General features: G+C 38.7%; 1 protein-coding gene across 13 annotated transcripts in view; it reads left to right on the forward strand.

Moving 5' to 3' along the window:
- Positions 1-780: 780 nt before the first annotated feature.
- KHDRBS2 (KH RNA binding domain containing, signal transduction associated 2) overlaps positions 781-25899 on the forward strand; it is a 513233-nt gene continuing 488114 nt past the window's right edge. For all 13 annotated transcript variants that reach the window (XM_067294146.1, XM_067294142.1, XM_067294143.1 and 10 more), the window contains exon 1: positions 781-914. In XM_067294146.1, the coding sequence (XP_067150247.1) occupies positions 824-914 (91 nt within the window). In that variant the 5' untranslated portion in view covers positions 781-823. The remainder of the gene's footprint in view (positions 915-25899) is intronic.

Genomic DNA, 25899 nt, shown 5'->3' on the forward strand with positions numbered 1-25899 from the left:
CCACAGCTCCAGCACCACGGACAGCGCCCGCCCGCCGCGGCGCGCGGAGCAGCCGCTCGGGCACGCGCGTGGGCACACGCACCGGGGCCCACAGGCACGCGCAAACGGGCGCACGCGAACACGGGCACACGCGCAGTCACAGCGCGCACAGCCACACACAGAAACACGCAGCCGCAGCCTCACACAGACGCGCAGCCACAGACACGCAGTCACGGCGCACACGCAGACACGACACACGCGAGCACTGACTGCAGCGCAAAGAAGCACTCGGAGCAGAGCCGCAGGCGCACCCTCGCAAACGCACGCGGAGACACAACGCTCACTCACACACGTGCGCACACCGCGCCCCAGCCCGCGCCGCCCGCCGCCCGCGCCGCCCGCCGCCCGCCTCCCCCCTCCCGGCGGGGCCGCCCGCCCGGCGACAGCCAATGGCGCGGCGACCTTCGCGCGCGGGCCCCGGCCCAGGCGGGCGCAGCCACCAATGGGGGCCCGGGGGCGGGGCGCGCCTCGCCCCGCCTCCCTAGTTAAGACGGCCTGTGGGAGCGGGCAGCTCAGTGTGGGGGAGGGGGGGCAGAGGCGTGCGGCGGTAGACGTGCGCCGCCACGCGCGCACACACGCGCGCGCCCCCCGCGCGGAGCGAGGGGGCGGGAGAGGCGGTGCCGCCGCCGCGGGCAGCGGGCAGCGCCGCCGCGGGAGTGGCGGCGGGCGCGGCGCACCTGGGAGCCGCGGGGCGCCGCCGGGGGCGGGCCACAGGGAGGCGGCCGGAGGCGCGGAGCGAGTCGGCGCCCGCGCAGCCCGCCCCGGCCGCCGCGGCGCCGAGGCGATGGAGCAGGAGAAATACCTGCCCGAGCTGATGGCAGAGAAGGACAGCCTGGACCCCTCCTTTGTGCACGCCATGCGCCTCCTGGCCGACGGTGAGGCGCGGCGCCGCGGCGGGGCGGGGCGGGGGGCGCGGAGCGGAGCGCGTCCGGCGGCCGCCTCGTCCGGCGCCTGGGCCGCGGCGGCGGCGCGGGGCGGGCGCGGCGCTGCTGCGCCCCTCGCCGGGAACCGCGTGCTTCTCCCGGGGAAGCGGCTCCGCTGAAGGCGGGGGCCGCCCTGGCCGGGGAGCGGCCGCGGCTGGCTGGGCTCTGCGGGCAGGGCTCCCCCGGTGCCCCGCTCTGTTTGCAGGGGCAGATGCTAGTTGCTCATTAAGCTCATTGCATCTCCTTTCCCCCGCTTAATAACAGGGTTTATACGATAGTGCTGTCATGCCTTTAACGCAGCGCTGTTTTAGCTGGCGATACGATGTCACGCGCTCGTTGACTGTGGCTTGTCAGCTCCGTGACACGGTTTCCTTTGGGGCATGATGGTTTTCTCCCGGATTAGTATAGTGGTCTAGAATGTAATGCTCATAACATCGGGTTCTTCGTTATAATAATGTAACTCCATTTTCCTCGTTTGGGTCAAACTCTTTTTTTTTTTTTTTTAACTGGAGAGTCTTTTAAAAGTTCATGGTTTAGTCCATTTTTTTTCCCCATAACTGCTCAGCATAGTTCCCAAGTGCAGGCCTTGCAGTTCGGCACTTCAGGTTCCACAGAAGTGTCATCAATTAAGTTCCCCTTCCTCTGTTCCTTCCGAGGTATATACTATTCATTTCTAAAATCACTTTTAAAGGATCCAGATATCAAAAAGAAGTAGTAAAGAGTGATGCATAAGTCAAAGCAGGCTATCAAACCCTTAAATGAGGCTGAAGCAAAGAAATGTATGATTAGACCCTTGAGACAGTCGCAAATTCCAATTATCTCACATTCAAAGAGGAGTGGCTAATTTCCAAAGTACTGTAACAACTTAGGGAAAATCATAACCATTTAAAACTTACTGTGCTAGCAGTAATTGTCTTTCCCGAAGTCAGCAGTCTTTATATTGTCTTTCTTGCATACATGGCTTATTGATTGTGAGTGAAGGTACTGAGTCTAGGTTTCATTAGAGTGCTCCTAGTTGGTAGTTTGGAAGTTCAGTATGAATAACGACACATTTAGTACACGTTTGTAATTGCTATCTTGCTGCTGAAGAAATAACCAAACTACTTTCCACAGTTGTTTTTCTATTAAGGACTTTGAGAAATAAACATAGGGTAAATATAAAGGGGCATATTTTTTGCACCTTGCAATTTGATCCTTTCCCAGAAGGGGGAGGTATCTACTGAAAGTGTCTGTGTGTACGTGTGTGAAAGAAAGAAAAAGCATGCAGAAAATAATTCAGAGTATCTGAAGTAAAGTTTTTTTAAAAAAAAAGGGGGGGAGGACAAAATAGGTGTTTCTAAGTTTCAAGTTCTTGCAAAAATTGCATTTTGAATGGCTTGTGAGGCTGCACAAGTGATTAGTATTCTCATTCATTCTTAGTATAACTAGGACTAAGTATATGAATTTTTAACAGAAGATGAAGGTGAGTTGTCTGTGGAGGCTGCAGGGAATGCTAATGTCAGATTCACACCAGATACCTGGCATTATCCTTCAAAACACCATCTGTCAAGCTTTCTAGAGATTCATTTTAGAGTCTAACATATGATGACTACGGAAACAGTTTCATCAACGTAAGAGTGAAACTAGTTAAGGAAACAGGAATGAATGCACTGGTTGCTCCTGGGTATACACAGAAGGAAAATGTGTACAAAAGGCAGAAATTTTGGGGGGATGCCAGAAGAACATGGGGCAATAGTGCAACCTCTGTAATAATATATTTCTAGGATATGTTGGCATTAAAGCAATTCTTCCAGATTCTGGATTTCTGTTCTTTGAAAAATAATATATGAATAGCTGCATACATAACAATAGCAGACAGGTGTTATTTGTATGGTGTGCTAAGCTTTTTTGATTGCTAGTAGATTTAATACAAAATGTGTAAGTGTTGGTTTCAGGTTTTTTGCTTCAGAGTGGAAAGCCTCCAGCTCTGACTTGAAAGTGCTGTGATTTTTCATGTCACTTGCTAGGACCTGAGGTTGAGGAGAGACATGCTCCTGTGTGAAACCACAGATGGGCACACAAGAGAGAAGCATTCCAGAAATACACTTTCAATTTGTGACACCCGGATTTACTTGTATTTAGGCTTACTTGGATTTACGTGTAAAAATATTTGTTTCTTTTAAACTTTAAAATAAGACTCTGCCTTTTCCTTCCTGCAAATATGTATTTTATGTTTAGATGTGCTTAATTTATTAAGATGCGGATGACACATAGGAAGCTACAAACCACTGAAACTTTCTGATAGTTCATAACTTCTGTTTGATAGCAGCATTATTTTTAATAAGCCAAAGTGTCAGATATTTGTCCCAAACAATGTACAGGCAATTAGATATTCCATGTATGTGTGGCTTTGAAATATCTTTGATCGTATATTAATAAAGCCAACTGTCTGTGTTTCCTAGTAGAAACAAAGGAAAGACCTTTTGGAAAAAGAGCCAGCCGAAGTAAAAGCATATCTCCCTATGGAAATATCAACATTACTTGGGTAATGAGGTAGCTAATTTTTCTCTATTTAACGACAGTACGATTGACCTCAGATTTTCAGCTGGCATTCTGAAGGCAATGAGAATCAGGCCTTTTACTTTAATCTCGAGTTAAGCCCTGAGCCCACAGATTATTCCATGTGGCATATCAAGAGTTTGTTAAACCTTTGGTCGTGTCTGCTATACTCATATGACTCACTGTCATAAAGCTCTTTGTAGGACAGGGCATGATTATTCAAAAGGTGTATAAATGTTTAGCCTCTACATTCAATGAGCATTAGTGCCTGAAAGGTCTTTCTTGCAAGCCTGATATATTTATTCTAGCTAGTCTGAGAATTGTTGATAGAATGTGATTTCATTTTGTCTTATGTTCAGGATTTCAGGTGATGTATTGGTTTATATATTGAGCTTTTTTTTTCTTGGACTCTTGGAGATTCATTTGATTTTCATAAGGCAAGGTGGATTTAGTCGTAACTGTATTTTTCTATTAAATAACCCAGGCAATAATATGGGCACTATAGGCAAATTGCTTGTCTTGGTAATGTAGAATTTGAAGCCCAAGACGTGAGAGGTTATTGATGAAGCCTGTGATCTGCTAAAGTCAGGCCTCTGATACTTTTGTATTTTTAGTTATTTTTCTGTAACAAACTACTTGTGAAAAGATATTTGCAGATTTAGCAGCAATGAAATTTTATAAGTTTATTCTGTCTAAACAAGCATTTGGGTTAAAATAAGATTAATACAAAATGTTAATGTCAACTCAGACATTAATATTAATATGTAAGCAGCCACTTTTCTGCTTATTGTTTCTTTTTTCCTGGTGTTTACATCAGGTGAGAAGAAATCTGTGTTCACAAAATAGTTTGTATTAATCATCGTTTACTTTATTGTCCCAAGAAACGCAATGTAAAATAGCTGGAAGGTTGACTCAGGAAACACGCAAATCTTTAGAGCATATATTTTAGAAATTTGGATTTGATTAGAAACTAGATTTATATATCTCACCTGTCATTAGGATTGTATTCAATAAAAAGGAGTAATATCAGTGCAAACTCGAGATGAGTACAAGCTACTTACTATTTCTATAAAGAGCAATGTGCTAGGCATTACAGACTTGATCCAAAGCTTGCTGAAATTATTGGGAATGTTTTATTGCCATTAGTGGGCTATCAGGCAGTCCTTATACAAATATAGTATATTGACTGATGGAGCTAACATATTTGGAATAATGAAAAAGGAAAAAGGATACTCTATCAGTAGAACATACTGCTAGTTTTAAAACTGAGTGTATGAGTTCCACTCCCTACGTATTTTTAAAAAGGCAAACAGTTGTTTTGTCGTGATATAACAACACAGTATGTTTTCAGTCTTAGGAAGTGCTTTTGCCTTGCAGAATATAACACAGATGAATCCCAGGAGATAACTCATTCTTCTAAAGTTTTATCCTATTTTGTTTTCCCTAAAATCAGTTAAGTAAAGCAGCCTTGATGAGTGTTTATACTGACCTATCAAAGTTGTTAGTCATAAAAGTTGGGATCCCTTGAGGAGAAAAAAGACAGAATTGATTTAAGAAAAACCCCTTCCTTTCAGAGACGTGAATCAGTTTAGGACCATTTGATCTGTGATCTTGGAAAACGTGTACTTTGGAACACAGTAAATTCTTTAACAAAAGAGGGGACAATATAAACGCAATAACTGAAGACTAGATTCTGATACTCTTATTCACACAAAATAGTGCTTCATTCTTCAAATAGTGCTATTTGAATCAGTTGGGTTGCTTAAGGTGCAATTCAGTGCGAGTAGCAGAATTCAGCCACAACTGTTAGAGAAGGTCAAAAACACTTTGTAAGGCTTGTCTGGATAGCTGGAGCCTCGCTGGCACTCCACAGTGCACTGTTTTTTTAGGAATGTGAATGTTTTTCTTGGAAGGAGAAGAGTGCCTTTATTTGTTGTGGGAATTCTTGTAGTAAATTTTTTTTGTATTCTGAGTCTTCTCAGTGTATTCGTTCAGGGAACACTTATGACTGTCCATTTCTCTTCCTTTTGCCTCAAAGCAGATATTTTTAAGCTTAAGAATTTGGGAAATCGGCAATATCAGCAGCCAGTGCCAAGAGAAAACAGAACAGCTGGATAGCCGGATAGAAAATCTGTCAGCTCTTAACTTGCCAGCACTTGATACCTGTTTAGAAGAGAGTGGCCATTCGTAACCAGGAGGTGGCATGATTGGCCTCCACATGCCAAACCAGGACCTCATATCCTCACGCCTCTGGGGAAGAGCCAGCCTTGCCCAACAGACGTACCGGCTCCTTGCGAATGAGATGCATTCATTTCTCCTTTAAGTAATATGCAGGCAATGTATCCTGGATGACCAGATGTGCTATAACATACTAGCATATTTGTTACTCCCTAAAATCTGATACCAACCGTAGTGACCAGTGCATAAGACTCCTAAGGAAAGCTGAAACACATACACATAAAAGTAATACACCTAGCTAGCCTGCCAAGCAGTGCTATAACTAGAGTAAAAAGGTTTCTTCATGACATCTGAGGACACATGCTTCAGGCTCGAAATGAGAGATGTGTTGGGTCCTATTTAGAATGCATAAATGTAGCTGTCGTTGGGTAATTCATGTCCAGTCTTTATTAAAATGGAAACACATCATGCTTTGCTGTGCCCTGCAGCTGCACCCTAGCCTAAAAGTACTGCACCGATGAAACAGTGTTTGCTTGACCTGCAGAGTCACTGCATTTGTCCTGCATCTTGGTTCAGGGTAAGAGTGTCTTCTGAAAACAATCGATTTTTAACTGTTTCCATTTAAGTCTCTTTCCCTCAGATTCAGTAGTTGGTTGGGGAAAAATTCATTTAGCCTCAAAATATCCATTTTTCTTTTAAATACTGTTGAGCAAAACTCAATTAAAAAAGAGTTTTTGCTCAAAAAGCAGAGACATGTTGTACAAAAGGTATGCTGTTTTGCATGCTGATCCTGCCGAAGCAATAGGAAGGCACTCATTCATCTGCTGTCCACATTCTTTTTTCCACTCCTTGGATTGTGGTTGTACTGCAGAGTTACTTATCAGCACACCATGCCAGAATAAGTGAGGAAGCAGGCAGTTTTAAAATAGTGGGTAAAGCGGAGAACATTAATAATGCTCCAGAGGTGTCTATGGCTATATAAACAAATAGGGCCTGTGTGGTTTGACCAGACAACTGAGAAACCTTGACGCACAGGTGAATGTTGGAGGTGTTTAGTACATGGAGGTTTGATTTGTTTCTTACTGGTACTATATACCATACTGAATACCTTTAAAAACATATCTGTAAGATGAGGATTGTAATACTGAATTTCATCCTAATTTGAGATCTCTAAAGGAAAAGAGCTTTATAAGGAATGTATATTATCGTTATTACTTTTAATAAGAAATTATTCTTTCTAAATTTCCAGGCAAAAATAATCCTGCTTATTACAGTCTTCTGTAAACCCTGTCATATTTTAATTAGAATCCTGCTGGAACTGAGTACAGCTATTTCCTTATCCTGAAAAGGAGTACATACTGGAGCTAATAAAACTTGAAGAAAAATTATCAAAGAATTTTAGCAAATTAAAAAATTTGCTTTCTAGAATAATATATGCTGGTTCCTGATTTGCCAAGTTTTCTTGTTCAAGTGGACTTTTTAGTTTCAGCACTGAAAAATTTAGCGAGTAAAATTTGTAATAATGCTAATATAGTAATATTGAAAATCATCCACCTTTAAGATGATCCAAAGTTGTGAGGCTCTTACATGACTTCGTGTAACCTAACCAAAGCCATCTCTAAAATGCTTGCTGGCAGTGGGCATTTCTCTTGTTCTTGAGCTAGCGTGATCCACAAATGAAAAGAAACAGGGCAGGTCACTACTGCCTTGGAATTTTTCTGCACCTGCTGAAGTGTACATCCGATAGTCTAGCATTGGCTTCTTGTTGTAAAGGTTGCGCCTCAAGATGTAAAGCTAAAAAGCTTTTGATTTATAAAATACTTTAAATTCTCGAAATTGATGTGGCCTTTGGAAAAAAGTGATACTTTATGATGATCTGTAAAAGACTGATACATAATTTGTGTTCCTCCCTTTACCTCTACTTTGGGATCTGGAAGAAGTGTTCCTCTTTTGTTAGAGCGGAAGCAGCTAGGATATGCTTACTGGTGAGGGCAGGAATGTCTTCATCAAAAAAAAAGCGGGTGCCAGAGACACTGGCTGCAGTGTCAGTCAACTTCTGAAGAGCAGCACTGGGAATGAGAGGGAAGAAATGGTTTTCATAGGAAGTGTGAGTACTGGAGAAAGAAAACAAATCCCATCTTGGCATACTGCCTTAGCTTAATCATCTCTGGGATTTAAATATAGAAGTTCCTAAGCTGCTGCTTTTTTTTTTCTTTTTTTTTTTTCCTGATGTTTGAAATGTTTTTCAAGAACTTGATATGAAATCAGGGTTTGTGTGCATGTTTTAAAAAATCACCTTCTGGTGTTGAAATACTTAGTTTCCCTTTCACCTCTCATGGTGTAGATTTTTATGCTTCAGGCTTCTGATAATCACCTGGAAAATTATATCTAAGCAAATCTGTTTTTTCCCTTTTCATCTTGGATGAAGATCAGTGGCAAGAACTTCTTGCTGTTTGCTGGGATTTGTGCCAGTTATTCTCTGTGGTCAGAGTGAACTCTTCAGCTGGGGAAAGAGTGAGACTGTATTTCTCTTAAATACCTATAGCTATGCTATTTTGCTGCAGCTATAAAGCGGGCTCCCTGACTTTCCAATTTGTAACTAAAACGAATCTACCAGCTCTGCTGAAATGAGTAGCACCAAACCCTTAAATGACTTATGGAGTTTCCTGTTGAGGTTTGAGGGGTAAATTAAGAAAAAGTGAAGGATAATTCTAAGAGATTTTCTCCCCCCTGTCTTCAGACTGTTTTTTCTTGAGGAATAGCTGAGTTAATTTTGGATAAATGATGCTTGTTTTTCCGGTATATGCGCAGGGTTGTGGAGCTATCAAGAGATTTAGCTTTAGATACATGTTTGTAATTATTTCTGTAATATTTATATGCAAACTGCTGGCCTTTACTTTAGCCTCAATTTAAAATTGGAAGGAACTTTCTCCTCATAAGTGTAGACCAAGACAAATATATGAGCTATATTACATATTTATTTTGTGCTCGAGAGCCATTGGCAGGAAGGCTGCAATTGTCAAATTTTATATTACTCTGAGTCTTTCCTGATCCTATACACTCCTATTTAACCACAGGATTTTCCTGTCTCCAGTAAATAAGCTATTGCACAGTGGTCTGTAATTTATTTTAATTCAATTTTGCTTGTTAGGTGTCCTTCAAATGCTGTCTGTGTTGGTGGTGTTATTGATGTTGGTTGGTTCTTTGCTTGCTGCAAATTAGGCGTTCTGTATAAACACCAACAGATCAATTTGCAAAAGCCTAGGAGAAATATTTTAGTGATCAATAAAGCAAAAGGGATCCCTAAGTCAACAGCGAATGTGGCAAAACAGGTGCTTGTGTTGCATATTTTTGTGTTACTCTTCTTTTTCCAGAAGAATTAAACTGCAGGGTAACCTGGATATATTGTAGTTGTGTTGTGACATAGTTGTATGTGACAAAAAGGTGCCCACCCAGTACCGACTTGTTACGTTACAAACCATCTGTTCCAGTGTTAAGACACTCTTGCTAAATACGTGAATAATGTGAAAGATGTCTGGTGCTAAGGAATTATGAGAATAGAAGACTTCGCTTTGCCATTGTTACAAAGATTTTGAAGTAATACTTTTGTGTAAGTAACCATTTGTACTGTCATTTATCCAAGTGCTTTTTGTGGTGGAAGTGGAAGGAAACGTCTAATTACAGATAGCAGAGACAAACCAGTTTGAATTACATACAAAGCATGAGCTTAATGTGATTCTGCAACCATGCAAACACTAGAAAGGCCTGAATTAGGGGTAGAAATTAATTAGAAACTAATAGCAATGTTTGGCTGCTTCTTTCCATTTCTTGATGTTTCTCCTCTATCCCTTCTTCTTACAGCCTTTAAAGATATTTTTATAAATATTCAAAAAGTAGGATGAAGAGAGGGACAAACAGGGAAACAAGGAAAAGAAAGTGAAGGAAAGGAAAAGAGGAGGGAAAAATAAGGGAATATTACAAGGGTGTTAGAGAACATGGTAGAGAAGGGGGTAGCAATACAGAAAAGGATATAAAGAAGAAAAAGAGAAAGATGTGAAAGATTAAACAAATTCTGGTTTAGCAGGTGTAAAATGTTCAGTTATCTTAACTTGAAGGCAATGACAAAAGCTGGAAATATCCAACATTTAAAGTGGGCTTCTGGAGGCTTTCAATTAAGTTTTATTCAATTAAAATGAACAGATAAAAGTAGCTGCTGATAACCATTTAAAAATGTTTTTGGTTACGTAAGAAAAATTAAAATGAGGAGGCTCAAGCCTTTCTGAAAAGCTTCTGTGAACAATTATATTGTTTTGATACTGTTGTATTTCATGTGTTTAGGGACACACTATAGGTGTCTGTGCCATATATATATATAAAATATATATAAAAATTATGCAGTAATTAAACACAACAGTCTGTTTTGCAGAGATGCTGCCAATTTTATACTGAAGAGCAACAGAGATTTTTGCCTTGTAGTAACATTTACAACTTTTTGGAATCTTTTGGTCAGACAGTTAATAGTTACTCTATTTACACTTTGTATTTTAAAAGATAATACTGTATCATCAAACAGCCTTTTCTTTAAATTCCTGTAATATTTAATTCAATATTTGCTAATTCTTACTTGAGATTTTAGTTGTATAGTTTGTCTGTTGCTTTTTCTTTTAATAAAGCCTTTGAACTTTGCATTGGAGTGTATCAGTGTTATGAGCTCTGAACTGGGAAGTCCTTTTATTTATTTGTATCAGTAGTCTTCACCTTGCAAGTCAGAAAGGCTGTCCAGATTCTGGCAGTGATTTCAGCACTGCTCTTCTAGCATGTTTCTTTCCACTGCCTTCTCCTAGTAATTTATATCTGGCCCAATCTTCCTCCAAGCAGTTAATATAATTAGTGAACTTCCCACCCTCAGCCACTTTCGTTCAATTTTTTTTTTCCTATCCCCAGAAGCTTTGTAGAGAAGTGTGTGTGTGTGTGTGTGTGTGTGTGGGGGGGGGGGGGGGTTCATCGTTTTTGTGGAGCCTTGAGTTGGCATTAAAGCCAGCAGCTTTACTGGGGAGGGATGTCACAGATGTTGAAATAGGAGCAGTTATGGTGAGGAAAAATAGTCAGATTGGCTATGTATCCCTAGGAGAGAGGAGGATCAGTTGGGAGGGAAGAACTCAGAAGTAGGTGAAGGTAAGAAGAGAACACATGGAAGAAGTGAGAATGAAAATTAAATTGAAGATTTCCTTTTTCTTTCTTTTTTTTTGCATAAAAGGGCATAACACTTAACTACAGTATACTAAACTTGCAATACACTATACTATGCTTATCCATTTAAGTAGATAACTATTTCTCAGATTTTTTTTTCTGCCTAAACAATTACCATAGTTAATGCACTCCTCTCTTATTCTTTTATTATCTCATGGAAAATCTTCACTTCCATCATTAATTATTCATGTTTGTAGGCCATAACCTTTTGTCCGTATCCCAGTATGTAGATGAATCTACGTAAACATGCCAATATTGCTTTGAAATGAAGACTGTATTCTCAGGGTGATGCATGCTTCATCAAGGTTGACTCTTCTAGAAATAGTGACTCCTGCACGTCTTGTATCCAGAGAGGTAAACTTACTCAGGTATTTGAATTTCCAAGCATTTTGACATAGTCCCCTGAATTAAAGATTAGTGCTTCTTCTAATGGAAAGGTGATTCAAAATACCAGCATTACTACCACACCTAGCATTAGCTAATAACTTCTCAGAAGGGCTAAGGATGAACAGATGTTGAGCACTTTACCCAGGCTTATGGGGTTTCACAGAGGAAAGGTGAGGAACGCTGAGGGTCTGCTGAGAAACCCTTCAGCTGTGGAGTCTGCGAATGAATAGAGAGCAACAATCTTCACAAGGATGCGAGTACCAGTTCACAATCGGCAAGCTTCCTGATGCCTTTAAAAATAACTTCTGCATTATCCATAAACTAAAACTTAAGTTATGAGATGATGAAAACAACTTCAAACTACAAACAGTAAAAGGGATTGTATAAGGCAGTGGCTTAACAGGGATTTGCAGTTGGCAGCTCTGAGGTAAGACTGGTCTGATATACTATCACTTTTTGCATCTGACTGATACGCGTGGTAAAATGGAAAACAATTGCAGTGTCCTAGTAATTGGGGCCTTTAAATTTCAACAAAGATTAGTTTTCTCATCTTACATACTGCATATGGTCATTTAAAAAAAATTAAATTTCATAAAACATTTTAAGGATATGTTACAGTTTATTTGTGATAAGGCTTTTCTGACTAGCATTTGCAGTAGTACTCAGTAAAGGGTAGTTTAGGATCATTCACCATTTTGTTTTTTTTTTTTTAAAGTGGAGTGAAAATTAGGAACAGATGCAATGCAATAAGAGATTTTTTTTCCCCAGATTGCTCAGCAGAGTGTCCTCTAGCTGCCAGACATATGTGACCTAACTGAAGTTTTAGGTACAGTATTTGTCCTCCTGTTGCTAGCATTGATGCATGTAGGTATGGGTAGCCTGCGTCTAGTTTGTGAGGTAGATGTATTCCAGTGTGAACTTCGCAGTCCTGTTTTCCCCTGGTTTTGCAAGTCAGACTACCTGCTGGAATATATTGCTACGCTCTCCCCTCTCATGTGCCTTGGTTTCTTTCTCAAGGAAATAAGAATTTGGCATAGAGAAATGGTGTTGCATGTTGTAGCCTTGTCCCAGTGTTGAGCTGGATCATAGCCAAGTTCAGATCAGGGCTGGAAGTTGCTGGCAGGTTCCAAAGTATGGACTTAATCAGTTTCCCTTAATGAAATATTGACAACATCTCGCATCCCAAGTCATATTGTGTTGTTTGTTTCATCTTTTTTCCTGTATAACAGAAAATCCTGAGGGTTTCTTGCATTGGTTTTGGGCAGCACAGGCCCTAGTGTAACTCACAATTTTTGTTGAACAAATGTCGTCATGTAACAATTCATGCTTTATTTGTACTGTTCTTGAATTTAACAGTATTAGCTATGGATCAGAATCAAATACAAGAACAAGATATATTTTTATTTGGGAATATTGATGATTTGTGATCTATCTCAAGCCTTACTTCCCTATGCATTACTTGAACAGAATCACTGAACTATGGCTTACTATAAAAATACATCCTATGATGGGAACAGCAGATTGATTAAAAAAAAAAGAGAGAGATTGATATGCAGGATCATGTTGTGCATAGTAACATCTTCTCATTAGGTTATTTCAGGGAAGGGAGAATAATCACCTAGAAAAACTACCAGAGTCTTGTAGGTTTTTTGTTTGTTTTTTTTCAATCAACATAACCAAAATTTTGCCCATGGCGCTCCAGAGAGTCTTTTTTTTCCTATGACAACAATAAGGGCTTTCTCCTCCAATGTGACTTTATTTTTGACACATGCTGCAAGCCTTAGTGGTTTCCTCAATATAAATATTAATTTGATAAATTATGAAACATCTGTTGAAATTTACAATCACAAAGTGCTGTTCATGTAAACCTTTTAATGTGTTTCTCTAAGAAGTTACCATCTTGGAGACTTTAACCAAAATCTTACCTTGTTCTGAGTCCTTTACCTTAATTTAATATAGTAGCTGAAAATTACTTCTCCTAGCCATCTTGTGATGTGCCACTAACACTGGCAGTAGGAGTCCAGATTTTGTGAGACCATATTATTGATCTTGCTCCACAATATGTTTTCCTCAAATTCTAAAGAATATATTTGTAACTGCCAGATCTTTCCAGATTGACTTACAGTCACTTCTAGCTCAAGTTGCCATGAGGACATCACATTTTGATACTCATGCATCCTATTGAATCCTGTTTTATTTAAGGATAGTAAAAATTCATTTATATTACACCCAAAATACAAAAGCAATTGGCTACTTACAACCTAACTGTTGTAGATTGGCTACTCCAGTACTTTGCAAGAAGATACGTGTGGGCGTTTTGGTCATGTCTGTTCCCTAATACTTACAAAATGGAAGCTGTTTAACTACATGTTTTTCTTCTTCTCCACATTTAGACTTGCCTGTCATGTGCTTTGGATCACCTGGAGTGCTCTTCACTTGCTGCTTCAGACAGCTGTATTAAGCAAAATTTCATTACACAGTTCACTATTCCAAAACACCTTTGTACCTTCCCTTTTGTCTTCTGGGGCACACAGCTTAGTTATTTTCTCTGTCTTAGTGATCTCTCTGCTTGGCTTACTGTGTTAATTTTTGTGCCAGGCATACTACATTTGGTTTCTGAGCCTTAACTCAGCACTCTGACTCTTTCCAGGGATGTTCAGAATCTTTGCTGGGCATTTCTGTAGTTTACGTAGATTTTATTATCCTCAGTCTCACAAAAGTGGTTCCTTCTGTGAAACACCAAGGGGCGTGTTGTATCTTGGCTCTCGTTCTTTGCCACAGCATATAAGTTCTACGTAGTTCTTTAAATTAGCTTATGCCTTTGCACCTCAGCTCTATTCCCTTGTGAGATGTGGCTACTCTATAGAGCAGCAGCAGACCTTGTAACTACAGTCTGCAGTGCATGGGTTTGTTGGTGTGCCAAACGCAAGCTATTCCATCAAAGCTTAATACTGAGTCTTCCAATACTCCTTTTCCAAGAGTTTTCTCCTAGCTTTCACTTCTAGTTTTTCTATTGCCTAAGATGGTTAGTGTTGCTACTGTTGAAAAATATGCTCTTCATCCTTAGATAATGTGCAAGTTGTTTTACATTGTCAGTCTGCCCTTAAGCAGCATACCAAAATATAACTGGAGTTTAGTATTCTTCATTTTTGCTAACAGCTCCATGATTACTTTCCTATGCTCAAGTGAAATGAAAACTATTCTAAACATCAGGACGTTCAGAAGATGGGATTTAGGGGCTACAACCTTGCTGACTTTTTATGGAAGAAAGTCTGCTTTGAAATTGCTTGATATTCTTCTTACATTATAAAAAGCACTGTGAGTTTTAGCAGAGTCTAGAAGTGATGGAATTAAGTGTGTGACAGTATTTAAGGAGGTAATAAAATTAAAAGAAAAATAATGATGGGTTTAGATGCTGCTTAACCCACAACAGAAGGCATAGATAAAAAAAAACCCTGAAGCTTTGTGGTAACTAATAGGAAAACCTTACCCTTTCTAAAAGATACCACCAAAATTCCTGAGGAAGAAAATCAGTGTAAAGCTAGTTATCCAGGGTCCAGTGTCTCAAACTTGTCAGATATCGCTCCGGTGTAGGCAGAAAGAAGTTTATAAACATCCATTTTAGCAGAATATGTAGGGTTTGTGCATGAGGAAAAAACATGCTAAAAACTAAATTAGGACTTCAGAGTTAAATGACTAATATACCCTAAATCACTGACCCAGGTAGCTCGTTTTGTAGTTGTATTCAGACTTCCCTTACACTGGGAGTAGAATTTAACAGTATTTTTTTGTTGGTGTTTTTTTTAAACTTTGAACAAAGTTATATTTCAGTCATGCCATTAAATGTAATTCTTCTATTTTGCTAAAGCTAATTTCTATTTGAATTTTCAACTGCTTCCATTTTCTATTGCAATATTTAATACTATTTTTCTTTCTTTTTAAAGTTGGAATAAGAAAAAACAGATTTGCACTGTTAGTTTAATCTTAATAGGGTATTACACTTCACTAGACCACAGGAGTGTTTGTCAAGGGAAATAAACTGAGCCATATTTGAATGTTGCGTTTTTCTTGCTTTGAGGGCTTTTTGATACTTTTCTGAGCTCAAGAGTAAATAAGAATATATTAATTACAAAAATTATTGTGATATTCAAGTCACCTGAGACATGTTCTTACTTTAATTGAATTGTGATTATGGTTACATTAAGTGTTCATCCCGCCCCATTAAATGTTCATCCTGCCCCACCCAATTCCAGCATTAAGAATACAACATTTTCCAGGTTTGGTATTTCTTTACAAAATCTCCAGTTGGCTAATATTATTCGAACTTGTTCATAAAATATTCTGTATCAGTGCAGGAAACATAGTTATGTGCTTTCACATGGACAGCTGGCATTTTTTCCACCATTTTTTTTGTTTGGGTTAATTTGTACAACCTCAAAACAGAGGGAAATGTTTGCCCATTCAGATACAAAATAACAAGTTTTTATTGTAGCTAATTGCTACTATAAGGCTTTTTGGATCCTTTACAAGTCTTCCAAAACTGTAAAGTAGTTCTTAATTTGTTTGGCTAATATATGACAAAAGGAGTAGAGATCATCCCTTTAGGCCCTGATGTTGTTCTGTGGCCAATATATATAAACACAGATTTTGTTTTTGTACAATTACAGTTCTTAAATACTGAGATACCACTGTTCTCATCTCTGCATCTATGTAGGCATTTTTCATGCATCTCTTTTTAACAAATAAAATGGAAAAAGGAATTAGAAATATCCCTATTTTAGAGATGAACAGTTGAGGCACTGAGAGATGAAACTACTGGCGCAGTGGTTGTAGAGGAAATCTGTTGTCAAATTGGGAACTTCTCATATTGCCTCCCAAGTCTGAGTCTGTTTCCTTTTCTTGAAGATTGTCCTTCCTTTTCACTGTGAGAGACAGAAGTGAATTAACAGGATGGAGGATTTTCTTGTTACTCCCATCACTTTTGTGCAAACTGCTCATTCTGTGATGCAGCTAGTCACAGCAGAGAAGCAGATATCTTGCTTTTATCATCTGTGTTACTTCTAAGGGGCCTAGCCTTCCATAGCCAAGAAAGTATGTCAAAAATTTCTTCCAGGGTTCAGAACTGCATGGAAAGTCCTTTTATTACCTGTTATAATGACCTTCTCTTTCATTGCAAATGTCGCTTTTATACATTTCTGTATTGTTTTAATAACTGCTCTTTTTGAAAAAGAAGGAATCACCTGCTAACAAGCAGTATTAGGAAGTGGGAGAAAAGAATGAAAGAGAATGATCAAGAGTAATGTACAAGATTTGACTTTTTCTTATACGTGTAGTTAACAATTTAATTTGTGGAATTAAGAAGTTAGTAAGGCTCTCCTAATTTAGACTGTTCTAAATCCACAGTGAAATCAGAGGAAAGGAAAACACCCTGAAATAACAGTGCTGTGATGGTTTCAGAATCTAGTCACAAGGAGATTGCACTGTACAATATGCAGTCATTGGGGTATTATTGATTGCAATACACCTGCGCCACATATTATTCAATTAAACTACCTGGTCCTTAATTCTTCAATGTTAAGCGTATTATTTGATTGCCTTTTTTTTTATATAGCACTGACATGGTCTACCTCAAACTGTTAAGACATTGAGGAATGGGATTCAAGCATAAAATGCAGTGTGTGAATGAAAAGAAAATAATTGAGGTGTTTCAGCCATTTTTTTTTCTTCTGTTTGCTACTTGAGTGAAAATGTCATGCTTTCTTCAGTGGTCTCTAAAAATACATTCTTGACATGGGATTCTGTTGCACAGAGGTGCTAGATGGTTTCTGGGGGTTTCACTGATCACAATTTGGACCAACACTGTGGATGTGCTGGGGCAGTGGTACAGTAAATAACTGATTATGTGCAGCTGTTTATCACTTCTATACTCACTGAAAAATAACTTTATTGTAAAACATGAGCATGGTCTTTGTCATGACTTGGATCTTGCAAGCCTGCATAGATTTATTGCCTTTGAAGTCCTATAAAGAGAAGTGTTCTGGGGGAGATGGAAAATGGCTAAGGATATTGAGCATTCTAGATACAATAGGATACATCTCATCTCGAAGCTTCTCTGCTTTTACTTTCAGCTATTCGAAGATAAGAGATGTCACCGTAGTATAAACCAGTAAGATGCTGAGGGAGATGCTACCCATTTTTACTAGCCTTAGCTTTCATAACTGAGAGCACAAACTCTAAATTTCATTAAGCGTAAGAAGCCAGGTGAAAAGTCTTAACTGTGGGGTTATCATTCTTTCCTGCAATTCTGAATTGTAGCTTCTGTCATGGAAGGACATTCCTTTAAGAAGTAGGAAGTGCAAAATGTAGAAGCTGTAAATTCTTTTGATTGTTTGCCTTTTTTATGTTGGTGAAAATGGAGATGGAAAAAAGGGGGGGGGCAAGAAAAAGCCAATGAGGTTACTGAAGTTGCGATGAAGTCATTTTTCCCATCTGCTCGAGAGTTTGCAATGTTTTGAGAACCATGCTGAAAGGAGATCCTTGTGTTCATTTGGAAGTTAGGTGCACTGTTAAAAAATAAATATGGTCTAAAAGAAATCCTGCATTCTTGTGAGCCTGGTATAAACTTTAGAAAACTACATGGCAGAGTTAAGATGTTTGTATACCTGAATTCTAATGCAATGCTAATGTATAATTCTTAACTGAGTACTTTCAATTGGTATTTTTATAATCAAAATTCAGATATTATTCTGTATATAAGAAAACTGGAAGAAGTGGTGAAATAATCATAAACTTGGGCACAGTCATGTGAATTCTTGGCTTTGGTGAAAGCTTACCTCTTCCCTGGCTGTTCCAAGTGAACTGCTATTTTTATTTGTGTGTTATTTGGTACGAGTAATATTGTTCAGAGGAATTTGGACTCTCTAGTACGATTTCATGGAAATTATGCTTATTTTACTCTTAATTCTTAAATTTTCTTAGCTCTAGTACTGTTCTTAAGGAAGTGTACTAGAACTATATTTACCTGTTCATATTTTAATTACAAATCTATCCAACCCCTGAAGCCTCCCTACCATACAAAAGTATGATAGCCAACAGACAGTCCTGCCGAAACATGAAGAAGGGGGTAAAAAAAGAACCTTTTCAAAAAGAAACAAATTCTCACATTTCCAATTTGTGCATAGCTGGTAGAAGTAAACCACTTGCATCACCCCATCACAAAAAACTGAATTATTTTGTCTAAACAAGAGTCTGTCTATGGAATGCTCTCAGGTATCCTTCATGGCCACTCTAGAAAGGCACAGTTCTCCCATAGATTCAGTTGGATGTCTTGGATATCTTTGGGCATCTCAAATGGCAGTAGATGCCTGTGGTTCGGCGACTGAACCATACCTGAAGATACATTTGGAAAATGTGTTGAACTAATCCACACAGCAGTGGACATGTTTTGGTCCTATAGTTCATTCAAAAGTTGATTTGCCAATACAACAAACTAACCTCCAATGGTATGATTGGTTCCTTCCTATTTTTGTTTGTTATTCTTTTTAAAAAAGGTATTTTAAATTTTTTGTAGAACACTATGTAACTAGTGCCCTGTATATTGGCTCACTACTCCTCCTCCTCCCTTATGTTCTTACATGCCATATGGCCTCTCCTTTCTTATTTTTTACAATCTAATTTTTCTCTCTTAACTGATTCTTCCCTTTAAACCTTAATTTTGTAAGCAGTCTTTCTTTTCTCATATATATCTGAACAAGCCTTTTCTTTCTTCTGTTCTTATCTTTCATAATCCTTGCACTTTCCCTTTCCTAAATTGTTATCGTAGGTCATATGATGCTCTTGGCTCATTTAGATTGCAGGCTCTAGGAGAAGTATTTGAGGTGCTATGTAAATGTAGTGTGGCAGTACATAGGTGTTTATTATTATTAATGTTAGTCAGGAAATTGAATACTGCATAACAGGAGTGCCTGCAGATGCTAGCGGCAAGGTTTGGAGTCTGTTCTGGAGATGCCCCCAAAGAGTTATTCTGTTCATATTGTGTTCATATTACCTGCTCATTCGCAATTTCAGTTCAGTCCAATAACCTGCATCTCCTCAACATGTCCACAAAGAAGCTTTCCACTGACATAGATATGGGATCTGTTAGCTTTGGCAACCTTTGCTCTTTTTCAGCTGTATTGAACACATCCTCTCTCCAACTGTTCTCTCCGTTACTATCTTTGGAAGTTATTCTTGATCATCTCTGCAATTGTACTAACCAATAACCCATGTATCCTGTTGAAGCTCTGGATGTGAAGGCCTTCCTGTCTATGCAACTGAGTCTAGACTGCACTGTTCTTTCTTTTGCAAAAGAATATAACCTAGCCAATTTTAATGTACCTCCTGCTACTCATCATCCCTTTCTAGGCTTCTCCTTGTTTTTTGTTTCTTAAATAGCAAGTTTCTTGTCCCCAATTCTGACTTTGTTCTACCTTTTGTGTACCCACACATGGTGTTTTGACTTCAGTAACTGTCAAATACATTATGTTATAAAACATGCATCTTAATCACTCTTCGTGCTATTTTTAGAGATGATGTACTGACTTCACAACCTCATGAAGCTGAGCTAAGATACAGTATCAACCTGCCTGCTTATAAAATGTACTTTAAAAACAGAATCCTGGTTTTCTGAGTTAAATAAACACTGGCGTATTCAAATTATCAAATTACAAGATTGCAGTGAAGAAGACTGATAATGGATTGGCAGGACAATAAGGAAAAGAACTCAGACCACTGGCTGGATAATACCAGTTTTCCTTTGAGGAAACAGGAAAGTTTTTGAGCAGAGAGCAAAAGAGTATATCTAAGGTGCTAGTGTTTGTTTGAATGAATGCCCTGAAGAGCAAGTAAGACTATATGAGTTGAAGTGTGTGAATAAGCAATATTTAAAACAAAAACAAAACCCTAAATTGGTGATCAGAGATGCAGCATGTCAGTAAGGAATGGGCTGAATTACCACTGAACAGCTAATATGACTTGGGAAGATAGAGCAGAATTGTCATAGGGTAGGTAGGAGACAAGCTAGAGAATTAAGCTGGAAATAAATGGAAGGGAAGGTAGCATAAGAGTGCAAACATGCAGGAAGCATAAACAAGAGAGCATGTAGCTGAAATGAACTGCAAGGGAAGAAAAAGTGAGAATGGGTGAGAAAGTTGAGGAATAGAGGAGGAATGAACCTCATACTGTTATTTGCTGAGGTCATGAAAGACTGCAGAAGGTTGGATGGTAGCAGCAGTGTCTAAGGGCAAAAACAGGATTTCAGTAAGGTCACAAAGCAGGAAAGTTTTAAGCAAAGTATTATATAAAGGACTAGAAGGTAAATACATTTAGATGTTGTTAAATGTGATGGAAGCTGTAAAGAAAAAAATTATCTGCATCCAGTAGCAGGAGGAGTTGTGAAAATGCATCTTCAATTTGAGAATATAACAACAGTGGTATGCCAGGATATGCCAAAATGTACACCTGAGGTGACTTTTGGATGTTTGGCAAAAGACAGAGCTACACTTTCTTTGAAAAGTGTTACTTTGTTGCCATTAATTCTCCTTGATAAGTGAAGTAATTTAGCTAAAGCTGGTGTCACCTTATTTTACTGTACCTTACTGGGTGTTAATCGCACCTTGTTTTCCAGCTTTCTTCATAATAGGAGAAGTTTCTTTAATTAACTATGATTTGTCAGGTGCTTGTTTTATAACACCTATTCCCAATACTCTTGTCTTGTTGCTGCTGCTTGCCCTTTCGGTGGGAAAGGGCAGAGGTATTTCGGGGAAGATTCACTGGGGACCCAGTTGGGGATTGTAGTTCTCCATTTAGCACCAGACTGTGGCGTGCACTTCTTTGTCATTGACATAGTCCTGCCACTGTGCAGCTCCCCATTTAAAGCTTTGTCTGCCTCTGGGAAATTTTTGCTTTGACATTAGATAATGTATATTTTTTTTCAGAGTCTGAAAATATGGTCATCTTTAAGAGTTAAGCAGTGCTTTATTAGAGAATTTGTTCTTGGTGCTCAAGCTGGGAGCGAGATCACAGCAACAATATTTTGCCTCTACAAATTTGGTACAGAGCATGCATGGAACGGTGGAGACTGAGTATATACTAATGTCGGTGGCTTTTTCCTTTCACTCTTGGGATCCTCACTTTCCTTTGTTTGACATCAATTTTCTTCTAGAGTTGTACAAAGTGTGAAACAGGGCAAAGTCTTCAGTCATATACAATACGGGATGCACAGATATCCTGTAGTAGTATCAAGTTATACCATAACTATACCATATATAGCTATATATAGAAACCAAACTCCATCACTAAAGAATGCAGTTCCATGCTGTACAATAGTTTTACAGTGGTACCATACTGGTAAAACAGTACTATAGAGGCAAATGGTGTTAACTCTGCATAATTGGTTGGTTTCAAGACCCAGAGATAGTAGGGAGAGAAAAATAATCTTAGAGTGTACCCTGAAGAAGAATCTCCTTTACCTTCTAGTCCATTTATGTTTTCTTTAAAGTACAACTACTTTCAGTCCTTTGTCATTTATCAGACTTGTATAGAATGGTGAAACACACATAAAAACACAGTAACTCCATTTAAAAAGATCTCCTAATGCAAAAGCATGCAAGACAAAAAAAACAAACCAAAACAAAATAAAACTTTAAGAAAGTTCAGCTAGAAAAAACAATTATAGCCTCAAACCTCTGACTAACATTGACTTAAAGCCTGATCAAAATCCTACAGAATACTATAGGACTCTATTGACTTCAGAGGGATTTGGAGATTTTTTTCTTAAAAATATTCGTTCATTCATTGAGTGTATGTGTGTGTGTGTTTGCAAAGAAAAAAAAAACAAAAACTCTAAAAAGTATCATCTTAAAAATAACGTGTATGTGCTTAAGTCATTTTATTTTGGGAACACAAATGTAAAGAAACAGGAATCATAAAGAAGTGAATCTTATTCAACTCATAAGCTAGAAAGCTAAAATTAAATAGCTGCCTCACACTTATTCGGTTTGAGATCTGTATTTCTGATTAAGATTTTTATGATTTCATAATTTAATTCCACTCTATAATCCATATCTGACTAAATCTTTTTGCTAACATTGCATAAAATTATTTTGCATTGCATAAGACTTTCCTTGGAAGCTTTGCCAGATGATAGAAAAGCACCTGTAGGCTTGCTTCCATATATTACTTTAAATTATAAGACTATGTTGCTTTCCCATGCAATTCCATGCCTCAAGTGCAAAAGAAGTATGTTACAGTTAATAAAAAGAATTAAGAACTACCATGGGGAAAACACAGTTGCCTCAATGGCCTTTTTGGACATTTGAAGGTTCTGTCTTTGAACATGAACCTTGACTATGTGATTGATTGTTTGAATAACTTGAAACAATGCCATGATTTTTTTAAGCCAATGTTCATCATAGCCTCACTCTAAGAATCCGTTCTAAAGATATGATTTTCATGAAATGTGTAATGCATCTGAATTTTCTGTTTATATTTTAGAAAGCATATAAAAAAATCTTTACGTATTGGTCACCTAGGCTATTAAAATATAATTAAAGACCCTTTGCATTTGGAAAATTAAATACAGTGAACAGAGTCTATGTTTATAATCTTGTCAGTATTGTTCAGAAAAAAATATGTATGCCTTCCAGCTATAGTGTATTTAGTAGATGCTTGCTTAGAAGAAAAATACTAAGGGTCAGTCACCCCAAACCCATTGTTATCATGCTATCTGTTGAAAGCTAGTAACTTGTTATGTACTGTTATTCCAGTTAGATAACTGTATCAAGTATATTTATTAACATACAACAATATTCTTATACAGTACAAAGCTCAGTGTGAGACCTTTTCACAGCAGCACGCTTCTGAACAATCAGAAGCAGTCAGAAAGGAGGAGAGTTTTACATCTCAGTGAGGCGAGAAAATATTTAGTCAGAGAAGTGTGGGAAGCAACTCCTACCCTGAAGAAAGGGCATGTACTTTTCCAGGAAAGTGAAACAATTAATGTATAAACTAACTCCAAGATAAGCAATTGACCAACTAATTTTGTAGAAAAAGTTTAAAGCTTCATAGAACCTCTTGAGGATTTCAAAGAGATGGGGGATGGGTTATAAAAGCTGACATATTCCACCCAAAGTCTCATTGATAATTCCATTAAAATTGTTATACATAAGCTTCCTAGTATCCACCCTCTTTCTCTGGTGTTAGGCTCACCCATCCAATGTTCTTCTTCATTCTAAGTCAATATTTCAGTCTTCCTCAAGCAGAACAGGAGCTGATAATGTGTTGTCAGCCTCCTGAGTTCTTCTCCAGGAGTGTAATGTTGCTTGTGGGAGTTTCTGCCTTATATAAAATGATCATTAATGACCTAGAGAAAATGCTGCTAATGTTTGCAGATGATACTGCATTAGAAGGTGCTCTGAACTTAGAGAAGATGAAAAATATTGTTAAGAGTAAGAAGAAATTTGAAATATGGGTTGGAAATGGGAAATCGAACCGTATTTTAATTATAAGGTAACTAGGTTGAGTACCCATGATGTGTCTCCATTACTAAAAGAAATGTCTAATTGGGACTTGGCCGTTACATGAAGGCTAAGAAATGCAAGAAATTAAAAAGAACCAGATTCACTGAAATCAGTGAACAGTGCATTGAGATTAATGAAAGCCTTTGGTTATGGTGCTAAGAGGAAGAACTGAAGGAATTAGCAATGTTAGCTCAAACAGTGAAGACTAGCAAATTAAGTAAGAGCACGAATAGTGACGTGACAGGAAACTGTGGCTAAGCTGGTTCCCAAGACTGACGTGGAGAAGCTAGGGTCCAACAGTTAGAGCTGGTTGCACTTTGTGCCTCATCTTCAGCCTACATATTAAAAAGGAGATCATCACACAATAGCTCTCAGACCATCATTTTATTAAGGCAATGACCAGAGGCTTTCCAGAGGACTAATGGTTTTGATTTGATCATGGAAACTCCAAAAAATTAAAAATCCATGAAGGGCAAAGGCACTTGGCCTGCAAGATAAGGATTTGAAAACCTGCTATATTGTTTCCTAGCCTTGACCATTGATATTTGCAGCTCTAGGGAGTTCTTTTCTCCTGACTTGAAAATAATTTTGGCCCTCTGATGGAAGAGGGATGAAGAGAGAGGTGGGAAAGATTAGAAGCTTTTAAAGCTACACTATAGAACAAAAAGTCCCATCTACTCAAGCTGTTGAATAATTTCTGAAAATGTTAAGAAGGACTAAATCAAGTCATCAGTTCTTCAACTTTGCACTGAAAAACGGAGTACTAAGTGCTGAGAAAATATCTGTGAATGCAATCTATGCAGGTCCTGACATTCCCAACTGAGCAGCCAGAAGAAGATACAGAGAAAAATCTTCTCTTGTTTCAAACAAAACGGTGCAAGCAGTTCTGATGATGCTTATTCCAGGTGTGTCAGTTCTAGCCAGCTATCTCCTGTTCCTGGACATTCTCACAAAGTAATTCAGCTAGTACTGCTACTCTGATCTGGCTTAACTTTAGCCAGAAATGGAACTGAAATCAACCACAGGATACAGAGGGGTGAGCTCCTCTCAGTGGATTCAGGGCAGACATTCATTCTCATTCTCCTAGATCTTTTGTATCATTCAATACTATAAGATACTTCAGAGATTACCCAGGGGAACACTTAAAGATAGTCTGAGGCCTGCTAAGGTGCTAAAACTGATATGGTGCAATAGAAAACTCTATATTTTCCCTTATACCTCTAGTTTATGGGCTACAATAATGAATTTGGGGATTAAATTAAGAATAGTAAAAACGCAAGTGTATGTCAGGAAACAAACAAAAAAACCCTATCAATTAAAGTTACTAGACTGTGAAATATCTCCAAGGAAAAAGGGGAAGGTCTGCCACTTATGTGTCTTTGAATCAAACGGCATAGTGTCCGAAGTTCAGCTGATTAGCCATCAGGTTTCTGCTCTAGGGAGACTGAAATCATCTCTAGGCTCTAGTCACTGCATTGACTAGGTGATCATTTAATTTGCCTAAACATAGGTGTCTACTACCAGTTGAGATGCTCTGGAATATATCACCTGCCCTTCCTTCTGCCGGTCGGCAGCGTAAGGGTTTCCCTTAGGTCCGCATCATACTGACCCACCCCAAGCAGATAATCCTGGATACTTCAGGGCGTTTCAAATGGCACTAGATGCTAACGTTTAGGCAAAATAATTGAGCCCTTGATATCCCCTGACTAGAATGGGAGCTTTGTAGCCTAGTGTTCCTGTAGACACACAAATTTCACACAGAATAGTTGAGGTTGGAAGGGACCTCTGCAAATGGTCTAGTCCAATATGCTTGCTCAAAGCAGGGTCAGCTAGAGCAGTTTGCCCAGGACATTGTTCAGTTAGGTTTTGAATATCTCCAGAGATGGAAACTCTACAACCTGTTCCAGTTTTTGATCACCCTCACTGTAATAAAAAAAAAAAAAAAAAAAGCTTTTTCTTGGGTTTCAGTGGAATTTTTTATTTCAGTGTCTACCCACTGCATCTTGTCTGTTTACTGGATATCACTG

This window comes from Apteryx mantelli, chromosome 3 (genome assembly GCF_036417845.1).
Source record: "Apteryx mantelli isolate bAptMan1 chromosome 3, bAptMan1.hap1, whole genome shotgun sequence".
Taxonomy (NCBI): Eukaryota; Metazoa; Chordata; class Aves; order Apterygiformes; family Apterygidae; genus Apteryx; species Apteryx mantelli.